Source organism: Danio rerio, chromosome 9 (assembly GCF_052040795.2).
Source record: "Danio rerio strain M-AB ecotype USA chromosome 9, GRCz13ab, whole genome shotgun sequence".
NCBI classification, from domain to species: domain Eukaryota; kingdom Metazoa; phylum Chordata; class Actinopteri; order Cypriniformes; family Danionidae; genus Danio; species Danio rerio.
Genome location: NC_141029.1, coordinates 19,476,742 through 19,502,920, shown reverse-complemented (window position 1 = coordinate 19,502,920; position 26,179 = coordinate 19,476,742). Strand labels below are relative to the sequence as shown.

At 34.6% G+C, this 26,179-nt stretch overlaps 1 protein-coding gene and 1 long non-coding RNA gene across 3 annotated transcripts in view; one reads left to right on the top strand and one right to left on the bottom strand.

Annotated features, from left to right (window-relative positions):
• Positions 1 to 26,179, top strand: part of vwa8 (von Willebrand factor A domain containing 8) — a 255,926-nt gene that overhangs the window by 201,003 nt on the left and 28,744 nt on the right. For both annotated transcript variants that reach the window (XM_087266709.1, NM_001128338.2), the window contains 1 exon segment: positions 11,526 to 11,634. In XM_087266709.1, the coding sequence (XP_087122835.1) occupies positions 11,526 to 11,634 (109 nt within the window).
• The window catches only part of LOC147842312 (uncharacterized), a 77,624-nt gene continuing 67,788 nt past the window's right edge, over positions 16,344 to 26,179 (bottom strand). Inside the window, exon 2 of the long non-coding RNA XR_015499331.1 lies at positions 16,344 to 18,837. This is a non-coding gene — a long non-coding RNA (uncharacterized LOC147842312). The remainder of the gene's footprint in view (positions 18,838 to 26,179) is intronic.

The window sequence follows — 26,179 nt, the reverse complement described above, 5'->3', positions numbered from 1 at the left end:
TGGCTGACCTTCTAAGCCGAGTGATCGGGGGAGAAGGGCCTTAGTCAGGGAGGTGATCAATAACCCGATGGTCACTCTGTCTAAGCTCCAGTGTTCTTCTGTGGAGAGAGGAAAACCTTACAGAAAGACAATTATCTGTGCAGCAATCCACCAATAAGGCCTGTATGGTAGAGTGGCCAGACAGACAGAAGCCACTCTCCGACTGGAATTTTCCAAAAGACATCTAAAGGACTCTTCGACCATAAGAAACTAAATTCTTTGGTCTGATAAGACTAAAATTGAACTCTTTGGAGTGAATGCCAGATGTTATGTTTGGAGAAAACACCAGGCTAATCCCATCCATGGTGGTGGTAGCATGATGCTGTAGGGATGTTTTTCAGCAGCAGGAACTGGAAGACTAGTCAGGATAGAGGGAAAGATGAATGCAGCAGTGTACAGAGACATCCTGAATGAAAACCTGCTTCAGATTACTCGTGACCTTAGACTGGGGCAACGCTTCTTTATCTTCCAGCAGGACAATGACCCAAAGCACACCGCCAAAATATCAATGGAGTGCCTTTACAACAACTTGGTAAATTTCCTTGAGTTGCCCAACCAGAGCCCAGACCTAATTCCTATTGAACATCTCTGTTGAGATTTAAAAATAGCTATACATTGTCGCTTCCTATCCAACCATGATTTTGTAAAGCATTACATTGCTTTGTAAAAGTTTATAATTACTATTTGTTGAGTCTCCATATATAGTTTTATATAGGGCTTGGACCCGGAAGCCATTTTGCGTATCGTCACACTTAACAAGCGGATGGACACTTTTCACAAAACAATGATGAGGCATGGTCATCAGTATCTCAACTGCTCAAAAGTTTTTAATATTTTGAATTAAACATACGTAAATAAAGCTATAGTTTTTAGTGGATAGCTCGTTCTAATACAGTACTATATCTATGGGCAGGGCAGTAATTTGACATGGTTCTCTCTTTTGGCGGCCAAGCAGTCATAAAACAAATTTGAATACAAATGTTTTTTTTATTTGTGGTACCCTCCCATTCACTGATGTCTAAGTATGATTACTTCTGCTGCTGAGAAAGCCAGAAATGTAAAAAGGCAAGGCAAGGCAAGTTTATTTATATAGCACAATTCATACACAGTGGCAATTCAAAGTGCTTTACATAAATAAGAATAAAAGATACAAGTATAAGAAAAATAAAAACAAATAAAAAAAATGATTTAAAAAATGGTCTATTTGTCTATTGTAGCCTATTCTTGAAGATAATTCTAAATTCAATTAAATTCATTTTTCTATAGCACTTTTAAAACATACATAGTGTTAAAGCAGCTTAACATAAAAGTTCTAGTAGATTGAAACTGTCAGTCCAGCTTTTAGAGTTGAATTCAGTTTAGTTCAGTTCAGTGTGGTTAACACAGCTGAAAGTCCAAAACACTGAAGGGCAAATCTTTCATAACAACATATCTCCATGTAGCTATGTTCTTAAACACAAAATGACCAATAAGAAAAGTGCCAAGCAAGCATATTTCTTAATTCAAAAACATTTTTTATGAGAAAACAAATCTCTTAACATTATTTATAAAACTAGAATAGGCATATAAACATACAATTTAAATTATATATTTGTAAGTTAGTACTTTAGTTGCAATAAAGTAAGCAATTTGACAAAATTGTAGTAACCATGTTTGGTGGATCAAAAAAGAGTACATTATGATACCAACAAACAAGCTAATTCAGCTCAAATTTGTGCATAAAATGTCACCAAACCTCAGTATTTAAACCTCATAAACCGTGTTATGCCACAATTGATGTTCAGTGTGAATAGCTCCTTGGAGATATGGGATGCATCCAAAATGGCGTATGTCCATAGTACGCTGCAAACAGTATGCGAGCCGAGTAGTACTGTATGTCTGAATTTATAGAATTCGATAAAATAGAATGCAAGAAAATACTCGAATGATCTACTAGCAGCGAGACTCTGAATAGCACATCCGATACATGCTATGCTATCCCAAGATTCACGGCGAGAGAATTCATGAATAAGAGTGAAGTGACGCAACTGATGTAGGTACAGTAGGTCAGGTTGTTACGCACCGTCTAGTGATGGTGCACAACATAAAAGACAAGACAAAGAAAATGAAATCAAAGATTTATTGAGGTTTGAATAAATCTTACAAAAAAACTAACTCCTTGCTAACCCAATTTTTATACACTATTTACAAACTATGTACAGAACAGGCAACCTCATTTAAGGGACAATCCAGAAATCAATGTCAGCAAGCAAAAAAGTCAAACAAGCCAGTGAAACAAATGATCATTAACAAAGCAAAACAAACAGTACTCATAGTATCTCAGTGGTCACAACTTATACACATTAAAAAACTCTGCACTATACAACACTCAACGTACACAAAGCAAGTGATCAAAACAAGATGGCCACCAATTAAGTTGTGTTATGGCTTTTAAAACTCTGTAGGCTAATCAGGAACAAGCAATCGGCTAGAAGTGGCCAATCAGATATGTTCTAGGCAAAGCAGAGAAACAGATGAGACAAGACAAGGGTTGTAACACCCGAACACATAAGTGTAAACATGGTTACAAGTTTACAAATGCGATCTTGTACTCAGTTTGAAACTGAGGGCCCAGCACATCAGTCTCTGATTTTTGTTACACTTTTGTTGAAGAAAAATAAGTGGGTTGTGGTCAGTAAATACATCGATGGATTGTGAACTGGATCCACCATATACTTCAAAATGTTGTGGTTAACAAAAACCAGAGACTGACAAAAATCATGACAAAATGGCACATGTAGTACAGTACGTCTGACATTCATACTGTATAGAACATACTTTTCTTACAATCTAGTAGTAATTTCAAATTCAAATGCAGTACCTACTTGCGATTTCGGACGCAACTTTTTTGTTTTGATTTAATTCATTGTATAGCCAATTTGAATTCAGAATAATACATTTAGGGTTAGGTTACACTGGCAAAAAGGATTCGTTAGATTTGCTAAATTTTATTAAGGTAAGTGGTTGCAAATAATTTATATGGGCTAAATTTAAACAAACTAATTAAGTTGATTACTACATTTAATTTGTTTGTTTAACCCATATAAATTGTTTGCAACCACTTACCTAAAAAAATGAATGAATCCAATAAATCTTTTTTTTCAGTTTAGATTTATATGTAACTTGACACTGATATTTACTAGCAATTAACTTTTTTATTTATTAAAACTATCATTAAAATGGTAAAATTACTTTTCTGTCTATTATATTATGACAATGTCATGAAAATGAACTGCATAGCAGGATGGGTGGATTTCTCGGTAATGCTGAATCTGCTGCTCTTGTGAATTCTTGTAGTCTCAGGTGGTGTTTTCCTATTTGCTTATTGTGTGTTTGCATGCTGTCTGTCACGTTCACAATATTTCAATCTCAGTTGAGATATAGCTTCTGTCAGGGGTTTCACAGGAAGTGACTATGTACCCTATTCTGTGTGTTTGGAGTGATAACTCAGTCAACAGCCACATACCATTCTTTGGTAAAAAAAAAAAAAAAATAGCCCATGCAGTATTTGTTTTCCAAAAACAAACTAAGAAACAACCAAAAACCTGTGAAATATTACAATTTCAATTAACTTATACCAAAATTTTTTATATTATAAATATTTTTAAAATGATTGTGCTGATACATGTTTTTTTTTGTGACAAAAAAACAACAACAATAATATTAATATTAAGTAGAATATCAAAAAAACTACATTTATTTCAGACTTGTAATTTTTAAAACATTTTTTTGAACATCCCTTATCTTGATCCCAAGACTATTGCTTTATTTTTGACTTGCTATCATATGTGAAGCAACCAGAGGTGGATAAAGTTCTGAAAAATCATACTTGAGTATAAGTACCATTACTTGTCTAAAAATGTAGAGCAAGTAGAGTAACTGTTGTAAACATTACTCAAAGTATGAGAAAAAAAGTAGACCTTTCAAAAGTACTCAAGAGTAATGAGTATTATGCTGTAAAAAAGCTGATGCACTTACATGTAACTTGAGAATGTGTGTAAACGTAACATTCTGTAGTGCATTTAGTCATTGCCAAGCAGGCACACAACATCATAAGACGCTAATATTAAGTTCGATTTAGGTTGTGATGACCAAAATTCAATGTCTAGCCAGCTTCTAAGGACGTTATTTTAATGTCTAATAATGTTGTCAAATGACGTTGATGTTTGGTTGATTTTAAGTTATGTTAATAAGCAACCAAAATCCAACGTTGAGCCAACATCTTAAACTAACGTCATATTGACAACAAATACTGACATTTATTTGTCAGGTATTGCAACCAAAATCCACTGTCTGATAGACGTTATAGCGGTAACGTCCACACAACATCAAGCTGTAACATCATTAGATGTTGATATTTGGTTCGATATTAGGTTGAACATTGACGTCAGCCTGGTGTTGGGTTCTGATGTCAACCTAATTTTTTTATTTCCAAACAAAATGCAATGTCTCCATGAGATTTGGCTACAACATCAATTTGACTTCATGTTTAAAGCCATTTCTGCCATCATACAGTAAACATCCGTCATCTTCTCATCAGTGACATGCATCTAAACAGTCTCTGGGTCAATGTGTTAATTTTGGACATCTTCTTGGACACTTTAAATGCTTCCAAACAGTTTGCTGCAATAAATTGGCCATGTCTTGAGGTAGTTTATTATGATGTGATTTACTTTCTATGTGTGATTTGATTAGACAGAAATCACAGGACAATATTTTTTAAATCTCCATAGACAGGAAAAAATATTACTGACTGCAAGTTGAAGGAAAGTAGTGGAGTAATATTACCAATACTGCACTAAAAATGTACTCAAGGGTAAGAAAAAGTAATTTTTTTGTAATAAGCTTTGCCATTCTTCAATTCTTGTGGCATGAAAATTGTATTAATTTAATATATTAATATAAAAATACATATAAATATAAATATATTTTATTTTATAGTTTGCTTCACAATTAAATATTGTTTTGAAATTGTGTAAAGATCTTTTTATCTCATAATAAGGCTTTTATTCTGCATGTTATCATAGAAATGTGTTGATCAATAGAAGCAGAGCACTTAACTCTATATTCCCACTTTTCGGTCTCATATGCTACATGGCCACGCTGGCCACTTCTTCCTCTCTCTTTCTGTGCACTGGTTTGGAATTCAGAAGAAAATAGCAGCAGCCTGTCCTCCAATAACACAGCACAAAGAATGTGAGCCTCAGAGGCCAGACAGGAAACCCACAGCTTGCGTGTGTGTATGTGTGTGAGAGTGAAGCGAAGCAGGAAGACGGAGAGCGATAAAACCACCATCAAGACGAACGCACTCCTTACATGTTACATTAGCTTTTGTTGCACAGAAACAATCGTGCAGCACTTTTGTGGCTTTTCCAGATGTTTTCGGTCCAGGTGCCGATGGAGCGCTGACGGATCATTTCTTTTGTAAAGAAACGCAGTGTGACAGTATTTTGAAATCACTGTCTGGTCTGATTTCACGGCTGATAATGTTGGTTAAAGCGCACCTGAGGGCCGCAATGGTCTAGACACACTTCACACTCTATTTCCTCCTTATAACATCAAACCGCTCACACACACCCACATTAATGAAAAACCTGAGAAGAAGAGTAGGATTAACTATAGAATCAGATTAAGGATTATTGGCTTTACCCCACCTGGACCAAAAACCCAAACCACTCCTGCAGAGAGCGGTGTATCAGATCATGGTCATATTTCACCACCCAAAAAATGTAAAAAAACATTGTAAGCCCATGGTAACCTTTGGTTTGGCCTACCATCCCATCTGAAAATAGAAGGAAAATGATGGGGAGTTGGTTGGGGTGAGTGCCTTTCACAGAGATCGTCATTTCGAATTGAATGTATAACCTTTTGTTTCTTTGTTTAATTGAGGAGCTACAAAAAAAAGCCAACTAAATCAGAGTATGAATCAGACTTCTAAAATGTTTAAACTGTCACTTGACAGATAGAGAACAATGCAGACATCAGTGAGCAAATCAAGGCAAAAGCAGGAGAAGCTTGACTAGTGTATTCAGTATTAAGGAGCTCCAATGTGTAATAAATGGGATTGTTTATGTTTTTACTGTAATAAGTTGATTATAAAACATTAAAAGTCACACTGCATTATCATTTTATGTGTATATTTAACTTTGAGGCAATTAATTAATTTAAAATTTTAAATAAATTAATTAATTTAGCGCTTTTCAATGAAAAAAAATGGTAAATCCTTAGTGTTGAGCCCTGAAAAGACTTTTGAAATAAAATGAATTGCAATGCAAAACTGTGAAACCACAACCCATTTGCTTATGCTCATTGAGCAAAGTCATACACAGCACTCAAATTCAAGTTATATGAATATAACACAAGATTTAAATCAAGAAATTTTAGCAACAACAAAATTGTGGCTAATGAAAATGACGAATGGCTAATAATGTTGGAAAACTACTAGCTGCTGTGGCTGGGGATCAATAAACTGAATGTCAAGCCCTGGCTATAAATATAGTAAGGTCTTACACAGTAAAGTTTACACATACAGTGTCAGTGTTATGGGTTTGATAGGTCAATAGCTGGTGGTGGATTCTTTAGGAAACCTATTAAATACAGCTCCATTTGTTCTAGTAACACATTTCGTCCAAAGACAAAGCATAATAAAAATTTATAATTTATGATTATTGTATTTCATGATGTTTTTATGATTATTTTATTTTTAGTTTGGCGCAACTCTTCCTAATCAGTGTCCATCCAACCATTCATCCATCCATCCATTATTACCCAGTAGTAGGCAAAATGATTTGCCCCCCTGTGAATATTTAATTATTTTTCAAATTTTTCCCAAGTGTTGTTCTGGATTTTAAAACACATTTTTTTTAACACACTAGTTTTAATAACTAATTTCTAATAACATTTTGTCATATTTAGTCATTGCAATGATGGCAGTACATAACATTTTACTGGTTATTTTGCAAGATAATATTGTTAATCTTACAGTGCAATTCATAGGCTGAACTTGGCAAGTTAGGTTAATTACAGTTTGTTGTTCTGTAGCTAATTAAAAAAATATGTTTAAAGATATCTTAAGAAGGCTTTCAATACAGTACTAAAAAGAATAGAACTTTCTCCAGAACAAGAAATAGAATACGAAATATTGTGGAAAATTACATTCATTCGTTAAACTTTACTTGTTGATTCATATTTGAAAAATAAATATAATTTCACAGTAGGGCTAATAAGTTTGTCTTCAGCTATATATATATATATATATATATATATATATATATATATATATATATATATATATATATATATATATATATATATATATATATATATATATATATATAAGTCTCTAAATTAACAATGGGGGACATGCTTAGTTGTCATTAAAATGCCAGAATGCCAAACATCTTACTGGTTCTCAATTTAAGACAGAGGTCATCAAGCAGGCAGACACAGGGCCCAGTAAATGACCTCAGAGAAATTCCAATGATCTAAGTGGTTAAATCAATAGTCCATTGTTAACAATTTAAGATAATCCAACTCAGATTTGAAATACATAAGGGAAATTAAATAATTGATATCTTGTAGTGAGCAGATTTGTCATAATAACAGCAGCTATATACAGGTAATCCTTAAAATATTGGACAAACAAGGGGTGTTGAGTAAAAAAAATATATATTTTAGAACCCCTATATAGGCTTTTTTTCTTCTTCTTCGAGTAATGGGAGCTGCACATGTTGTCATTGACATTCTGGCTGAGATCACAGTGGGTGAATATTGACCTGGCAGATCTCCATCCTTCATCCCTCCTACACTCACACTGACTGGGTTTTGAGCACCTGGGTGTTGTGTGTGTGTTTGTGTGTGTGTGTGTGTGTGTGTGTGGCTCTCGCTTATGTAGCTGTACAGACTTGCCCCAAGAGCAATGTTTATCCTACACCTCCTATTCACAAGTGTCTACTATTGTCTATCTTGACAGCTGTACTTATTGTGTGACTAAACAGATCAATGTCCTCTGAAATCTCTCTTCCCCAGAACACTGACTTTAAAGAAATTGTTTACAAGTATAGACTTAAGAATGTAAATGATGACAGATTTTTGACCTTTTCTTTAGTTTCTGGTCGTAGTTCTTACCTGTATCACTCGAGAGATGTTAGTGTTTTCGATGTTTGACTAGGGTTGTTGACAAATGGTTGCCTTACTAAAGCATTTAAAATATTCATGTGTGAAGCTCAGTGGTGGAAATAGTACTTGCCAAAACTTTTAGTGCAAGTAAAAAGTATCTGTTGTAAATACTAAAACACAGTGTGAGTACAAGTAAGTCAGTCTCACAATAAAAATTAGTCTACCTAACATTTACATTACAATTAAAATTGAACCTTACCTCTGCGACATTTTCTTTTAAAGGTGCTTCAAAGTGTAAGATGATTTACTTTCTATTTATGGAGTATAAATTTAGAATCTAAGAATATTATAATGCGAGAACACATTACATCAATATATGCACATTTAATAAGCTAAAAAAAGTTAAATCTGTGTAACCTAAGGGGATTTGTGTTTGAAAACGTAACAATCTGTAGTGCATTTAGTTATTATATAAGGCCATTTTGGTAATTTCAGTCATCATACTTCCTTTTTCTAAACAGTCTAAACTTTATCTAATCAATCTAAACCAGTGGTTCCCAACCTGGGGTCCGCGCCCCCCTAAGGGGGGCGCCAGAGTTCACAGGGGGGGTGTGGATAAGTATTGAGGTAGAAAAAGGCATAAAAATGCTCCACTATTATAAAGGGCTTTGCAATTAATCGAAAATCCGATTTAGATTTCGGTTTCAAACGATTATAAAAAAAGCATTAATCGAGATAATTGATTATTGCATCATATTTCGCCACAGTTGTACACGTGTTGCTCTTAAAAGCGCGAAAGAGCTTATGTGTGTGTGCAGCACGATCATGCAGTCAGAAGCATGCGGCCGGTCAGCATTCACTCTCATTCGCACACTGAGACGAGCAGAGGAGCGCAGACATCTAAAGTCATCTTAACGTGAACGCTTTAATGGTCAAATAGGTGTCAAAACGCGGTGTTTAGTGATTATTTACATTAACCCTCATTTGTGTAATAAACAAACGAGTTGAGGATCAAAAGACGTGAAAGAGAAACCATTAAAGAGACAGCGAGAAATATTCCTGCTACCGCCTGTTTTTATCATTATTAAACAAACATAACGAGAAAACCCTCGCTGCTCTTGACTGAAGGACTGCTGTAGCTAAAGTGTTTTTCTTACAGTGAAGATGCTTAAAGCACAGTTTGTTTCATTTTTTATTCTATTGTATTTATTTCTCTTTCCTTTGCAGGGTGGAAAATAACTGTATGTATACAGTTGAAGTCAGAATTATTAGCCCTCTTGAATATAAGCAAACCTTTTCCTGCCCAATTTCTGTTTCATGGAAAGAATATTTTATTAACTTATTTCTGAACATAATAGTTTTGATATCTCATTTCTAATTACTGATTTCTTTTTGTCTTTGCTATAATGACAGCACATAATATTTTACTAGATATTTTTCAAAATACAAGCATTCAGATTAAAGTGCAGTTCAAAGGCTTAATTAGAGTAATAAGGCAAGTCATTATAACGGTAGTTTATTCTGCAGACAATCAAAAATATATATTGCTTAAGGGGGCTAATAATATTGACCTTAAATTGGTTTCAAAATATTTAAACCTGTCTTTATTCTAGCTAAAATAAAACAAATAGAAGAAAAAATATTATAGGAAATACTGTTAAAATTCCTTGCTCTGTTAAACATAATTTGGGAAATATTTATAAAAAAAAAAAAATCTCAGGAGCGCTAATAATTTTGACTTTAACTGGCAATGGTTTTGAATAATCGTGATTATGACCAAAATAATCGTGATTATGATTTTTCCCAAAATCGAGCAGCCCTACTATTATAAATGTATTTTTAAGTACCAAAAAATAAAAAATAATCTAAACACATGCTTAAAACTCCAACATAATAGTGAAAATAATTAAAATAAATAACTTTAAATAATTATTTAAATTTTGCTCACTCGCGCAATCTGCTTGTCAACGTGTCGTAAAGGCAAAATCAAAACAAAAATGGCAGACAAACGTAAATGCAGTGATTCTTCAGAGGCGAAGAAAAAGATTAGACAGTATGACAAAGCCTACCTAAATTTTGGTTTTATTGAAGGCCAAGACAAGTTAAAACTGATTATTTTATATTTTCTATACATATTACTATATATTAATATTACACAAACACACACACACACACACACACACACACACACACACACATATATATATATATATATATATATATATATATATATATATATATATATATATATATATATATATATATATATATATATATATATATATATATATATATATATATATACAGTACATATGTGTGTGCGTGCGTATGTATTTATATGGTGGGGGGGCTCCAATGTTTGTATATGTTCATGGGGGGGGGGGCCAAAGAAAAAGGTTGGGAACCACTGATCTAAACAGTCTCTTGGTCATTACATGTAACAGCTTTGCATCGTTTTAGACACTTTTAATGCATCCACACTGTAAATTGTTGCATTTATAAAGCTTCTGTGTCTTGAGGTTGGTCAGTTTCATTTAAACTCAAACAAGGGTTGACTAATGTGCTGCATAATACAAATAATATTAAAAACTATGGTACTATCATGCTCGATTTCATCAAACATTAATTAAAAGACTGATTATTCCACTTAGCCAGTCACTGTAGACAAGTAATAAAAATAAAAATAAAATAGTACCTGTAGGTTAAAGAAAAGTAGTGCAGTAAAAGTAAAGATGCAGCACTAAAAATGTACTCAAGTAAAAGTACACATTTAAAAACTCCTTCGTAAAATACAATTCCTAAGAAAAACTACTCAATTTTTGAGTATTTATCATTTATAATCACACCACTGCATCAGACAGTTCAAGTTACACTCATTAGTTTACTACATATTAATAGAGTTCTGTTCAAATCTCACATGAGCAGTAATACTGACACTGTAGTTAGTGTGACGGCTGAAAAATTGGGCAGTTGCAACAAGCCTTATTCCTCCATTCAAGATTGAGCTTGTGATGTTATTCATACAACATATTCTCAGTGAGACCCTGTCTCAGTCTGAAAGAAATCACCCATATGTGACCATATCTTTAGTAAAAAGCAGTTCATTTATTGTTTATATTATTTCTCATACTGTCTAATCTGTTTTTTGTGAAACATTATTCATCTATTTAAATCACTGTTTTCTCAGACTCAAATAGGTATAGCTGTCAAGTGTTAAAGCTATTGTATCTACTTAGCAGAGAATTGTGTTGATTTAAAAGCTTGTTATATTAACAATGTACAATTTTACAAAGTTTCATAATGTTAAAAATATTGCATTTATGTTTCAGGCTGAAGGAAATCGAGATGAGTGAATATGATGCCTCCACATACGATCGTTTCTCAGGGGCAGTGAGACGTCAGGTCCAGTCGCTACGCATTATTCTGGACAGTCTGCAGGTAAAAACAACTCTGGTACTACTCTAGTGTGTTTGCAGTACTGGGTGATCTGTAGTCATTTGCTTTCTGCCCTGTGCAGTGGAGATTGCTTAAAGGGTCATGACACCCCCCACTTTCTGTTCAGATCTACCTCAGAATTTTTTCAAAAGATGCATAATAATGCAAGTGGTGCTCGCTGCAGAGCCATTTGAGGAGAGCTGAGCTCCAGCGAGGGGGAGCTTAAGCTTGAGCTCCACCTTTTTTGCACTTCTTCTATGAGTGATGTCACTGGGGGTAGGGTTAGGGGTGGGGTTGGTGTACGCATTAAAACAGCTTACAGAAGGAAGAGCGACAGCTCATGCTCCCCCTCGCTGGAGCTCAGCTCTCCTCAAATGGCTCTGCAGCGAGCACCCTCTCTAATAATGGGTGTGGAGCTCCGTGAGCAAAGGGCAGGAGTGGGCATGGCCAGCAGAGCAGGGGAGAAGAGGGAGTAAACAACTGTTGTCAGTTACACAAGCCATTAGGAGACCCATGATTTTATAGTTTAAAAAGTTAAAATGCAAAGAAATAAACAGTAATTTAATGCCCTGCTACATTTGCTATTTGCAATTTCATACACAAAAACACAATTTATACAGTTGTAAAGATAGTCATGTTTATATAAACACTAAATGAAGACTTTCCCTCAATCCCCGGGTCTGAATGCAGACTTAGTGCAGCAAGTCTCTGCCCTGTCTATTTTAACCATTAGCCCTGCCGTTAATCTGGAGGATTTAGGCAAACACAGCAGCATGGCGATGTGTCTAAATGTGAACGAACTCCTGATAAAAGACAACATCCGCCATTCTCCAATTCTCGTACTGCTCTCCCGACAAAAATGCTTGCAGCACACACACAACTTTGCTGTATCGGCCCTGACAGCATCGTGGGGAAAAACTGGCAACAAACCCTGTGGATCATGGAAACAAAACATACAACCCTTCATGAACAGCTAAATACTGAGTGCCGTGGGTCCGTGGACGCGGTTTAACCCACTCATCAAGGTAGGATCTCACAGCTAAGCTTGGCACTGGCAGGTCTGCCTTACCTTCGTAAAGCACGCACAGTCATGATTAATTAAGAAGCAGGCTCTACTCATAGGATAAGAAAACTCCGCTATGTATAAAAATGAGAAACTGACGCGTCATCTTTGCACTTGCAGTTTTGCGCTATGTCGCCGATTTTGATCACCTGCCAAAAATATTCTAAACCCAGAAGCTGAAATTAGCTGACAAAAGCTCCCCATAATTAAAGCTGACAGGTGCTAACATTCTCTTAACTGATGCTCAACGCACACAAATCGGTTAAAATCTCAAAAAAAGTACTCGAGGGTTTCATGAACCTTTAAACTACTGTTTATTTTGGGTGTGGTAAAATTTTTGTTTTTTTGACTAGTTTCTTATCAAAGTTCTTTTGACACACCACTTATTTTTCAAAAACAAAAACTGGTAACACTTTACAATAAGGTTCATTAGTTAATGCATTTACTAACATGAACTAATCATAAACAACACACGTACTGCATTTATTAATTATAATTGAACATTTACTAATGCATTATTAACCTGCAAGTCCATGCTTGTTAACATTAGTTGATGCACCATGAGTAAACATGAACTTACAATGAACTGCTGTGTTTTCGTTAACTAACATGAACAAATTCAGTAGTTTGCCCATGTTAGTTAATGCATTAATTAACATTAATTAATGAACCTTATTGTAAAGTGTGACCCAAAAACTTTAATGAAACAGATTTAAATGACACATTAAATCCACTTCTCTCCAAACATAACCTAAAGACTCGCACTGAAGGCATTTTTGATTGTTTCTTAAATTATACAATCAGCTTTAATTTATCATAAAATATTGTTTAGTCTATTTTTTTTCCTTTTTTGTGTTTACCAAGTTAAAAAAAAAAACATTTGCATAAAACATCTATTTTCTCAGATATTTGTGATTTCAGTTATTAAAAATTACATTTTGTCCATCTGATTATAAAACAGCATGAACATCTGATAGACAACATTTTAGACTTGCTTCCTCTGTGGGGAAACTTCTTTTCTCATTAGTTTGAACAAAATGTTTAGAATACACCAGTAATTACATGTCAACTGTTATTGTGATATTTCAGTGAATTTTTCATTTACATTATAAAAACAATAACATGATGAAAACGCATTCAATTCTGTTTTAGACCTGACATATGATATCTGGTATTTGAGGATCACATCTTAGGTTAGGTTTGCTAAAATTGTCCTAAAGCGCAAAATAGTGGAAAATGTCAACTCTGTTAGTAGTTTAAAAAGTATAAAGAGTATAAAAGTAAACAGTAAGTTAAACAATTAGTAACAATCAAATGTTCCTTATCATATATAAGAATTTTGCATTATTTTACATAATTAATTCAATCATAGTGGATAAATTTGACGTTTGTATTTCAAGCATTATCTGTCACCAGTGGTAATGCAAATTAGCACGTTCATAGCTGCTGAAATATATTTCTTTGGCTGTTGTGTGTATGGAAGAGCAATAGACACAAACTCAGTCATTCTTCCACAAGTGTATAAAACTCTTTTATTTTTAGCTTTTTGTTTCTAGTTGTACATATCAAAGGGGTAGTTTAAATTAAATTAAATTAAAGTACTTCAAATATTAGACAATATTAGGCATAATAATTATTAGATTCATACAGAGAAGAACATCAGAAAGCAGTTTGGGTAACTTTAGTGACTTTACTCGTAATTGCTCTTCTTTTTTTTTTTTGTAAAACTACAACAAAGAGGGAAAAATAAATAAAATGTGTAAATTCACATCTAATATATCATGTTCAATTCACCCAGTTTGACATTACCACTTACTAATATACATAGTTTTTATACACATTTTAATACACATGAGGAAAATCTATTAAATGAGTCAGTTTTTATAAAATATTAGCAAAATTATCATATTGTTACACCACCAGCATAGAGTGTTTGTACAACAAAATACAAGCAGTATAAAATCGATAATATTCAAATGACCCTTGAATATAAAAAATGGCCAGTTTAAGACCCCTAGTATACATTTTATGCATTAAAATGTACCTGCAATTCTGGAATGAATCAGATGTACTCACTGGCCACTTTATTAGGTATACCTGTCCAACTGCTCGTTAAGCAAATTTCTAATCAGTTAATCACATGACAGCAACTCAGGGCATTTAGGCATGTAGACATGGTCAAGACGATCTGCTGCAGTTCAAATCAAGCATCAGAATGGCCAAGAGAGGTGATTTAAGGAACTTTAACTGTGCCATGGTTGTTGGTGCCCGGCAGGCTGGTCTGAGTATTTTTAGAAACTGCTGATCTACTGGGATTTTCACGCACAACCATTTCTAGGGTTTACAGAGAATGGTCCGAAAATGAGAATATTCTGTGAACGGCAGTTCTGTGGACGCAAACGCCTTGTTGATGTCAGAGGAGAATGGCCAGACTGGTTCGAGCTAATAGAAAGGCAACAGTAACTCAAATAACCACTCGTTACAGCCAAGGTATGCAGAAGAGCATCGTCCAACACATCCAACCTCCGTACGGATGGTGCCACTCCTGTCAGCTAAGAACAGGAAACTGAGATTACAATTCGCACAGACTCACTGTAATTGGACTATAGAAGATTGGAAAAATGTTGCCTGGTCTGACGGGTCTCAATTTCTGCTGTGACATTCGAATGGAAGGGTCAGATATGTCAATAACATAAAACATGGATCCATCTTGCCTTGTATTACCGGTTCAGGCTGATACAAGGCCGGTAAAACATATTTTCTTGGTACACTTTAGGCCTATTGATTAGTATCAATTGAGCATTGTGTCAACGCCACAGCCTGCCTGTATATTGTTGTTGACCATGTCCATCCCTTTATGACCACAGTGTACCCATCTTCTGATGGCTACTTCCTGCCGAATAACATGCCATGTCATGCACGAGTCATCTCAGACTGGTTTCTTGAACATGACAATGAGTTCACTGCACTCAAATGGCCTCTACAGTTACCAGAACTCAATCCTATAGAGCACCTTTGGGATGTGGTGGAACGGGAGATTCACATCATGGATTTGCAGCCGACAAATCTGCAGCAACTGCGTGAAACTATCATGTCAATATGGACCAAAATGTCTGAGGAATGTTTCCAGTATCTCGTTAAATCAATGCCATGAAGGATTAAAGCAGTTCTGAAGGCAAAAGAGGGTCAAACCCTGTACTAATAAGGTGTGCCTAATAAAGTGGCCGGTGAGTATGTAGTATTTGCGGTTCAGCATATAAACAAGTAGCAAGAGCAAGTTTACTTACCCTCAAGTGTTTTCAAATTGAGTTCAGTTTCTTTCTTCTGTTTAACACAAACAAAAAGTGTTAGAAACCAAACAGTTTACAGTAGCCATTGACTTTCATAGTATTTTTTCCCTGCAATGAAAGCCGCTGTCTGCTGTCAGCTTACCAACATTTTGTCATAATATCTTCTCTTATGTTAAACAGAAGAAGGAAATTTCTGCCAATTTGGAACAACTTTAATGGGATTAAAATGGAATTGTATGGTGTGCTGTTCCTTTAATAACAGGTTTAAACAGGGCATTGCATAAAAGCTGGCCTGCTCACTAGTTTCTTTTCTGGATGACGAGCCACTTAGTCTGTGAGATTTTGTGCATGTGCGCTCATAGACACACACACACACACACGTTTGTTTTTGTGAAAAGTGGGTACATTACATAGGTTTCCATATGTACCATATATTGTATCGCCCTTACCCCACCCTACCCCTAAATCCGACCATCACAGGAGACTGTGTACAGCATTACTCTCTGATTAAACTCATCCTGTGTGATTTATAAGCTTTTTGAGAAATGAGGACATCGCCAATGTCCTCATAGTTCACCTCATTTTTGTAGTAACTGTGTCGTACCCATCTCACTATACAGATTTGTGTCCTGATATGTCACAAAACACACACACACACCTTTTTCAGTCAGAGGACCATCCTGTGACTCCAAAAGAACTTGTACTTTTATTATTATTATTATTATTAGACGTCCTGTCCTCTGATTGGTCTGGGAATATGAACGCAGGCCGTCGTCTGTCTGTATGGAAGGATGTCCTGCAGCGCGTCTCATTTGTGTTTGGGTGTGGATGAACAGAGCGCTGGAACATGGGTGGAGTTTCTTAGAGAACAATGACTGAAGACCAGCTACTTTCACTGTCTATAGTTGAAGAAAAAGAACTACGATAGCTTGATCTGATCTGAAATCTTTGTTTGGGGATTTCATTTTCCCTTAAAACTGAAAATCAACATTTGGATTAGAAATGTTTGGTTGTGTTGGGGTTTTCATTGACTCAAAAACTTCTTATATGACATATACGGTTCTTCCACTCACCTTATTCAGTAAATTTTTCCCTGGTTTTTGTTCTACTCTTTGATTTGAACATGGTTTACCTCAAAGCCTTGATTAATCTGTCCTTCCATTTGTTAATGTCGCCTCTCCTTTTTTTGCTGAGGATTTGCTTTTTAATGGCATGGCAGCACGCGGCATCTTCATTATTCTTAGTGGACATAAACCGCATGACGATATTTTAATGTTTAAAACGCTCTTGGTCATGCGAAATATCCAAACTGTTTCTGTATACAAAGTTCACACATACAATTACTGTCGCATGGTTATCTCATTTTCTTTTTTTTTTACTTCATGGTTGTTCATCACACGCACTCAAATAATATGGAATAAAATAAACTGCAATTTGTATTTTTAATTCATTTTTGAAGGTGCTTTGATAGATGCATTTTTATTCAATGTTTGCCGTAATCTCAACCAAAACACGGTGAGAGGGTGGGACATAGATTAGCTCCTCCCCTTTAAAAAAACAACCAATTGTGTTTTGTTTTCCCACAGCTCCGCCAGTAAGAGTGATTGAGCTCAACTGTATCAAATGAGACAGTTGAGAATTTTTTACATTTGATGTCGCCTACACTGTTGTTGTCTATTGGAAGAAATGCCTCAATACAGCCCCATTTTAGTACAGGGTAGCGCTGATGAATGAATGAAATGAAATGAATGTGGGACCAAGGTGTAGTGGAGGACTGGCCATTCAGAGCCAGAGATATATACACAGTTTTTCCGTTTTTTTTTTTTTTTTTTTTTTTTTTTGGATAAGTGACCTCACGAGCATTGTCAATTTCAATATGTTAGCACAAAAGTTTGTGACGTGTGAGGTGAAGTGAATAAAACCGTTTATCCATTTGGCCTTAAGTGACAAACTACAAGCACTGTAATAAATGCTGTGTTCGATCCAATTCCTTTATCTGTTTCCGAGACAAATTGATAAACTTAAACTTAATAGTTTTATCAAATTGAAGTGGATTGAACATGAAAAAATTCACCCACCCCCCATAAAAAAAACGTAAGAATTATGTTGTTGGTACATAGTTTGAACAAACAGCAAAAGTAATTTTTTGAGTAAGCTTTATAAATCTAGCTTATATATCTTATAAATGCGAGTTTTGTCACTGTTTGGGGGCACACTAGCTTATAAATACCCTAAAAACGAATAATACTGATACTAACGTCTAAAAAATTTTTTATTTACCTTTAAATGTCTAAAAGATTATTTTTTATATTTCTCTACATGGTAAAAAAAGTTTCCACCTAATTGATTTGTTTTGTCCCAACAAAAATCGATGAAGGTAACATATTTAAGTGGATTTAACTTCACAAGAAATGTGTTTTCAGCTCAATTTTAATACATAGTCTGAAAAAGCAGTTAAGTTAAATTGAATTCCATCTTGATAGTAAAATAATAAATGTGAAGATCAGACCTGAGATCTGCATCTGCTAATGGGCTTTTCTCTGTGTTGTGTGAACTGAGGATCAGCTGCGGCCGCAGAGAGGATCAGGTTCCTCTTTGGCAGCTCTGCTCAAAGACAGATTTGTTTATGTGAAAACATGGTGACAAAGATTATCTCGGTCTGTCTTTCACAGTCCGTTCCTCTAAATCACTGTGCTCTCCTTTCACTTACAATAGTGCTGGCAGACGCAGTAGGCATGTATGTGTGTGTGGTCCAGATGAGCACTGGCATCGTCCTGTCCTGAGAGGAAGTTCACCTTCACCTCACCCTGAGCTTCTCAGATCGTCCTTTGACCACTACCTATTCATTTGCTCCTGTAAAGACACATACACTGACAGTCAGACGCTTGGAAACATCTACTTATTCTTTATTATTATTATTTTCTTAAAATGACAGTACTGCAAAAGCTCTAAACACTTTGAGAGGTGCATTTTGGAATGCATGTACTGTATGATGCACTTAATGACAGCTTTTCTAATTTTAAAAACTGAATGCATGAATGCATGCAAAATATGGAGCCTAAAAAAGTAATTGAATTTAATTGAATTTTATTTGACAGATTTTAGAAAAGCTGTACAAAAATATAAGTATCCCATACATTTTGAAATAAAAACTGTTGAGGATAAAAACACAATAAAGCCTTGGGCTTGTTTCCATTGCGGTCCTCACTGTTAAATAAAACAATGTACTGTATGGCTTCAAAATAGAGAGGATGCCTTAAGCAAACAGTACCTCCACATTTTAAAACAGGAATAAAATATGTCACAAAGAAATTCATTTATTTATTCTGCTGTTACCATCTGCATTCATGCATATCATTTTAATAATAACTCTTCTAACATATTTTTTGTTTACATTGCACTGAAAGGCACGCACAACTCTCACTGTGAGATGTTTTCTACTGCGTGCACCAGGAAAAACGCAATCGCGTTGCTCCACTTGTGCACGCGTATTGTCATATATTCTTACATTAGAAATAAAAAACTTGCAAGCGGTGCAAGACGTGATATGGAAACGGCCGCTGCTATAGTTAATCCAGTGTGCATGTGTATTAGCCTCGGTGTACTTGGAACTTTAAACTAGCGCACAGTTGGCAACTTGTTAACTTCTTGATAACTTTGTTTAATCACAGTAGTTTTGTTTTGGTCCCTGCAACAGAAATGCAGCTTAGAGAAGACTTTACGATTATTTAACTGTGACGAATTAAAGCGCAATTAATAGTGAAATCGGCTAAACGTTGCATCACTTTGTTTTCGGCTGCCCGCACCAGTCGCTTATGGTGACTCATGCTCTGCGCAGCCTTCAACAGCAGTGCTGTATTGAACAGACGCGCGTCACTTCATAACCATAGCGGCCGTTTTTCGACTGAACTAAATTTATTTTTGATGTCTTGGTCACACTGTTTGGAGGGCTGGAATAAATTGCCTCTGGGGCCGGGTTCGGCCTGCAGGCCGCCAATTGAATAGCCCTGGGATAGAGGGAAAGATGAATTCAGCAATGTATAGAGACAATCTGAATGAAAACCTGCTTCAGAGTGCTCTTGACCTCAGACTAGAGTGACGGGTTATTTTCCAGCAGGACATTGACTCAAAGCACACTGCCAAAATTTCAATGAAGTGGCTCAGTGAATGTCCTTGAGTGGCCCAGCCAAAGCCCAGACCTAAATCCTATTAAACATCTCTGAAGAGATCTGAAAATGGCTGTACACCATCACTTTCCATCCATGCTGATAGAGCTTGAGAGGTACTGCAAAGAAACATGGGCAAAATTCCCAGGTGTGCCAAGCGTGTGGCATCATATTCAAAAAGATTTGAGGATGTAATTGCTGCCAAAGGTGCATCAACAAAGTATAGAGCAAAGTCTGTGAATACTTATGTACATGTGATTTTTCATTTTTTTTTTTTTTTGAATTTGCGTTCACATTATTCACAATGTCATCATGGAGTATTGTGTGTAGAATTATAAAGAAATAAATTAATTGAATCCATTTTGGAAAAAGGCTTTAACATAAAAAAATGTGGTAAAACTTTTTTCCAAAACTTTTTTTTTTTTAAACTTTTTGTGCTTTAATGATTGTTCAAAACCCTGAAAAACACAAACAAAAACAGCTCCTCCATCTTTAGAGGAATGTACTGTATATGAGAGTTGTAAAAAGAGAGCAAAACAGCACACTTGGAGTCGTGCCTTTACTCTGTAATCAGCGCTCATGATGGCGTATAGTTTTCCACAAACATGTTGAACACATATACATTCCCACACCTGTCTGACAGAGAAGTGTTTGTAATTTATGCACTCATTCATACACCAACCACATGTTCGATGAGCCTTTCTTGTGTTGCATCTCTTCTTTCGTTGCTCTCACTTTGGGTATGTTTTGTTTCACATTTCAGCGGACCAATCTATTAGAGGGCACTGTATACATTTTTATAAATCTAAAATATGTTACTTAAGGCAAGTTTTGTTGTAGGTTTTAGATACAAGTTTGTTCCCTTGCACAATAAGCTGGGTTTGTTGTTTGAATCATCTACTGTAAACCAGCAAGCCACTGATTTGAATACTTCCCTAAACCCAACCAATAGTGTTTTAAAAAGCAAACTTGAGAGAAAAGTGAACTGCAACCACAGACTTATCTTGAATTTACATTGCTTTTATCTCAGTGAAACCATTTTTAACGGACTTGAACCCGAGCATTCTGAGCACCTTATCAGAACAAGCTGACCACCCCAGAAAAGATGTGCATATATTGATAGTTAGGTGAGGCAAACCTATTCAATTCCAAACCATAGACACTGTTAAGTTGTTTTGTGGAACTTATTTAGTGTTGTGCAAAAAATAGTGAAAATATTGCTTTATTCATTGATAATAATGTCCCTGTTAGCATTTTCAAAAGTAATGACTATGGTACCAAATTTTCTAAACATCCATTTCCCGCTAACATTTGAGTGCTGTTGATTGCATCACTGCCGATTTGGCCATTGTGTTCACATGCTCAACAGATATGACTGTGATTGCCTGTGAAAATCATCAGTTTACCACTGGAACATTTCAAACCACATCAATCAGTTGATCTGTCTATGTGTATATGAGCGATCTGTTGATGGATTGACGTTGCTTTGAATCGCTATAGGTGAGCAGGGATGAAGAGTGGTAAACCAATGACCCTAGTCCCTGTCAATAATGTGCAAAGGAACAGTTTAAACAGTTTTAGTTTAAGCAGTTTCACTAAACTGTAGGCTAAAGCACGTAATATCCAATATAAAAGTGTTTTTCATATTATGACACAAATCATTTTGAGATGACTTTAAAACAGAAATGTTGGCAGCATACAAACTCTGCTATTGTTAGGTTTATATTGTTCTTTGGTAATCTACACTTTGTAGCTAAATTGTATAAACACCAGTGCATGTAATATTTAACAAAGCTCAAAATGAATATTGAATGCTGTACGTTAAACCTGAATGCATTTTAATCAGAAAAGTGACAGATTTTAGATGGAAAGATTTTGATTTATACATTTGTCTGTTCTTTCCTTCACTAGCTGGATTTTCATCTCCCCATGTTAATGCTCAGTTTAAAGAATCGCATGTGAAACAAGTGATGAAACAATTCCATCAAATACAAATAATAAGTTAATTCGCTAAATGTTTTACACTTAATTTAGTTTTTAGACTTGTGCGAAAATAATGGGAGATGGAAACACATTTGCCAAACAGTGAACATTATACCCATGTGACCAGTCAGCTGTCTCCATTATGCTTGACTTGTTTATTGTTGGCTACCAGGATACCAATACTACCATCCAATCTCTTATCAACTCAATAGAAATGCACCTAATTTTTTATCGTTTTTTTTTTTTGCAAACTTTTAAAAAGATTCGCTTCATATTAGCGTTGAAAACTGTCTATGCATTTATTTAATCATACAAAGCAATAGAGAATTGTAATATTTACCATTAATGGTTCTTATATAGCATGATATATACTGGTGGTTTTGGAGGACTTTAGGAGAACATCTCCCTTTTTGCACAGTAGGCCTACCTTGTGTTTTATTTGCTAATTTAAGTTATTTTTTAAAAAGATAAATACAATGAATAAAACTATAGATTAATTTTATTACTTCATAATACATATATTAATGGACAAATGCACAGATATTAATGATTCACAATGTATTTACACTACATTATGTGAATCTAACAAGCTTAGTCTGCAATGTTTGCATTTTAAATCTAAATCCCAAATATCAGAAGTGACAAAAGATTGTTAAGATTTAATTAATGTCAGTTTTAATGTTATTAATTAATGCACTTACTTGACAGATTTCATTCATTCATTTTCCTTCAGCTTTTTCCCTGGTTTACCACAGTGGAATGAACCGCCACTTACTTGACAGATTTATGTACTTTTAATTTTAGGTGGTTTGTGCATGTGTTTTATGTTTGGTAAAATAATTTGTAATTGCATCTTTAGTGATGTTCAACTAATTACAAGTCTTGTCCCAAAATGTGGATTTAGAGGTTTTTGCAAAAAAAAAAAAAAAAAGCAGAAGTAGATTTAGCTGATTTTGACACAAAAGAAGATGTACAGTACCTTGTCAACCAAAGAATTGTCTATAGTGACATTTATGAAAAAAGTTATTTTATTTACTAGATAATAACCTTTTCATTGCCTATGAAATGAGACATCTGAACCTAATTATAGAAGCCTTATAGAAAATGCTAATTTACAAGAAAAGAGGTCAGATGGATTTAGATGGGTTTTGCATCTGAACTCTTCATACATACATATATATACATGTATACACACACACACACACACACACACACACACACACACACACATATATATATATATATATATATATATATATATATATATATATATATATATATATATATACATACATACATACATATACATATATTTATATACATATATATACATACATACATACATATATATATATATATATATATATATATATATATATATATATATATATATATATATATATATATATATATATATATATGCATGATAGTACATTTAAGTTTTTTTTTCTCCTATATATTTTTTTAAATCAAAAAATCTAAAGGAATAATATATTAGGCATTTACAGTATTTACCTGCGGCTTTATGTCGTAAAATTTTTAAACCATAGCTAACATCTACTTCAAGTAAATACTGTATGTTAGGTCAAAAAGGTTTGGCTGAGAAAAAGGTTTAAGGAAAAGTACTGTCAGTATTTGTAAATGGAGCATTAGAGCTCTTTTTCACACAGACTTGAGAGATTTGACACAGAGTAGAGCAGATGATCTCATGTGTTCAGTAAATCCCTGGAGTGTCATCATCCTGCGCTCTTTCCTCATATTATGACTTCACACTTCTGTCTCGAACTTTGGCAAGAGTGTATGTGATGCTTTCATTATTACGAGATTAACAATGAGGGGTGTAGGCATGTGTGTACATGAATGTCTGTTTTTGTTCGTGCTTTTGTTGTTTGTGTGTTTCTTGTATGTGTGTGATGAGCGCTGACGTGTTGGATCATTGTTTTCATGCACGCTCATGTAATCAGAGCCACTTGTGGAAGTGCTTCTATGGGTGTTTGTTGATATTTGAATCAATGTTTGAAGCCAAGGATGTCAAGGCACCGCCGGGGGTCAGGTCTGCCACTGAGAAATGCATAATAGCTCACGTTTGAGTATCACCATGTCCATTGAATCTTTTTTTTAATTATACTTTGTAAAGAAGGCTTTTTTGGTGATGGCAGCTTAAATGTGCCTCTCTGATAGAGAATGAACATGCATTGCTCAGTTGTGAGTTTTTCACAGATTTCAGTGTAAAAATCTTGATGGTTCTGTGGGTCCCGTCTATCAAATCTGATCTTCAATTTTTATTTTCTATTGAATTCTTTTGGATTCATCCTGCTAAAGTAGATGATGGAATAAAGTAGATATTATCGATTTACAATGAGGAAGGGAAGATGCTTGCTGAAAAACTTCCTAGAGATTTTAGCTGCTGTCTGGGCTTTCATTGCCTTCTACCCCTCCCTTTCTTCATGTTCAATATTTTTTTTTCCCTGTGTCATTTCATTACACATAACTTAATTTGTAAACTAATAAGATTTTTGTCTATTTATTTATTTATTTTATTTGCATATTTTAAGTCAAGGGCACCTTTCTGAGAAAAATGGTGATGTGTTAAATTCCAAAACTGTGGGTACATTTTAAACATTTTCCGTTCATTTTTCGTCAAATGGAATGATACAACAAATGTCTAATTTACAGTAAACTGAATCCATTATTAATGTGAAATAATGGAAAATAACATAACTTTTAAACCATAATAGAGTTGACAGTAACACTGTTGACATTGTAGACTAATTGTATGCATTTTCATCATATTATTGTTTAAAATATCACAATAACAGGGTTGACAGATAATTGATCTACTAATAGTGTATCTGAAACATTTTGGACAAATTAATAGAAAAAGAATGAATGGCATGCCTCGAAGCCTACCAGAGATTCCCACAAGAGGAAGTGATATCACTTTATAACTAATGTAACAGAGTTACATTGTTTAAAATGAAACAACACAATTGTTGAGTTTTTTGGTACAACTTAATTGTTTTATGTTCTATCCAGTTAAATTTGTAATAACTAATGAGCTAACTTAATTCCTTCATGTTATGCAAACACAAATCGATTGTGTGGAACCCAGCATTTTTTACACCGAATAAGTCACAGGCAGAAAACACATTTTTAATTAATGAAATTACAAATAATACAGAAAATATATATTTTATGCCAACGTTTAACTTGAAGTAAACAAAAATTTAAATTTGACTTAATTTTTTATGACAATTGAAGTTAAATTTGCGATTCCGGAGGCTAAGTGCGCTTTCACGCCTAGACCTTTGTTTCGGAACCTGATGCATTTGCTTTCTTAGCTCAGTTCATTTGGCATATGTGAATCCAGCAATTGAACTCGAATTTGTGCCAAAATCAGTCTGAGATCGCCTAAATGAGGTAGTCTCGGTTCGGTTTAAACAAACTCTGTACCCTAACAAACCAGACTTCTGTATATCACAGATTATTATAGCTAAGTAATAGGCATAAAAACAATATGGCAGAAGAGAGAATGATAAGTAGGATAAGTAGGCTAACTGAACTATTAGATACACTGAGGAAGGCATTGTGCTGAAACGTTTGTGTCTTTAAATCACCAGAAGAATGTAAGAAGAAAAAATTAAAACAGCACGAAGCAATTACTTGATGAGTGCGAATTATTACCTTTTTAAATAATGACTGAACTATTAAAAATTAATACCAACGACTTTTGATATAGATGTATATATTTTATAATCCTTGATAATTGAAATGAGGCTATGCATGAGAAAGTTTTATCTCTTATTTATATTTGGTGACTATTGTGGGTGTAACCTAAAATTAAAGCGCTGCTTTTCACTTATGATGTCTTTTTTTCTTATTGGCATAAATTAAAATAACAACATATAAGAGCTGACCGAAATCCCAAAAAATAAACCAAATTCTGACCATTGTGAAAGGAGTTTACTAGCATGTGACTTGCTTTAATAATTTTGGTCTGTTTAGAAACTTTGCCGTGTGTGAAAGTGAACCGCACCAACAGCAAA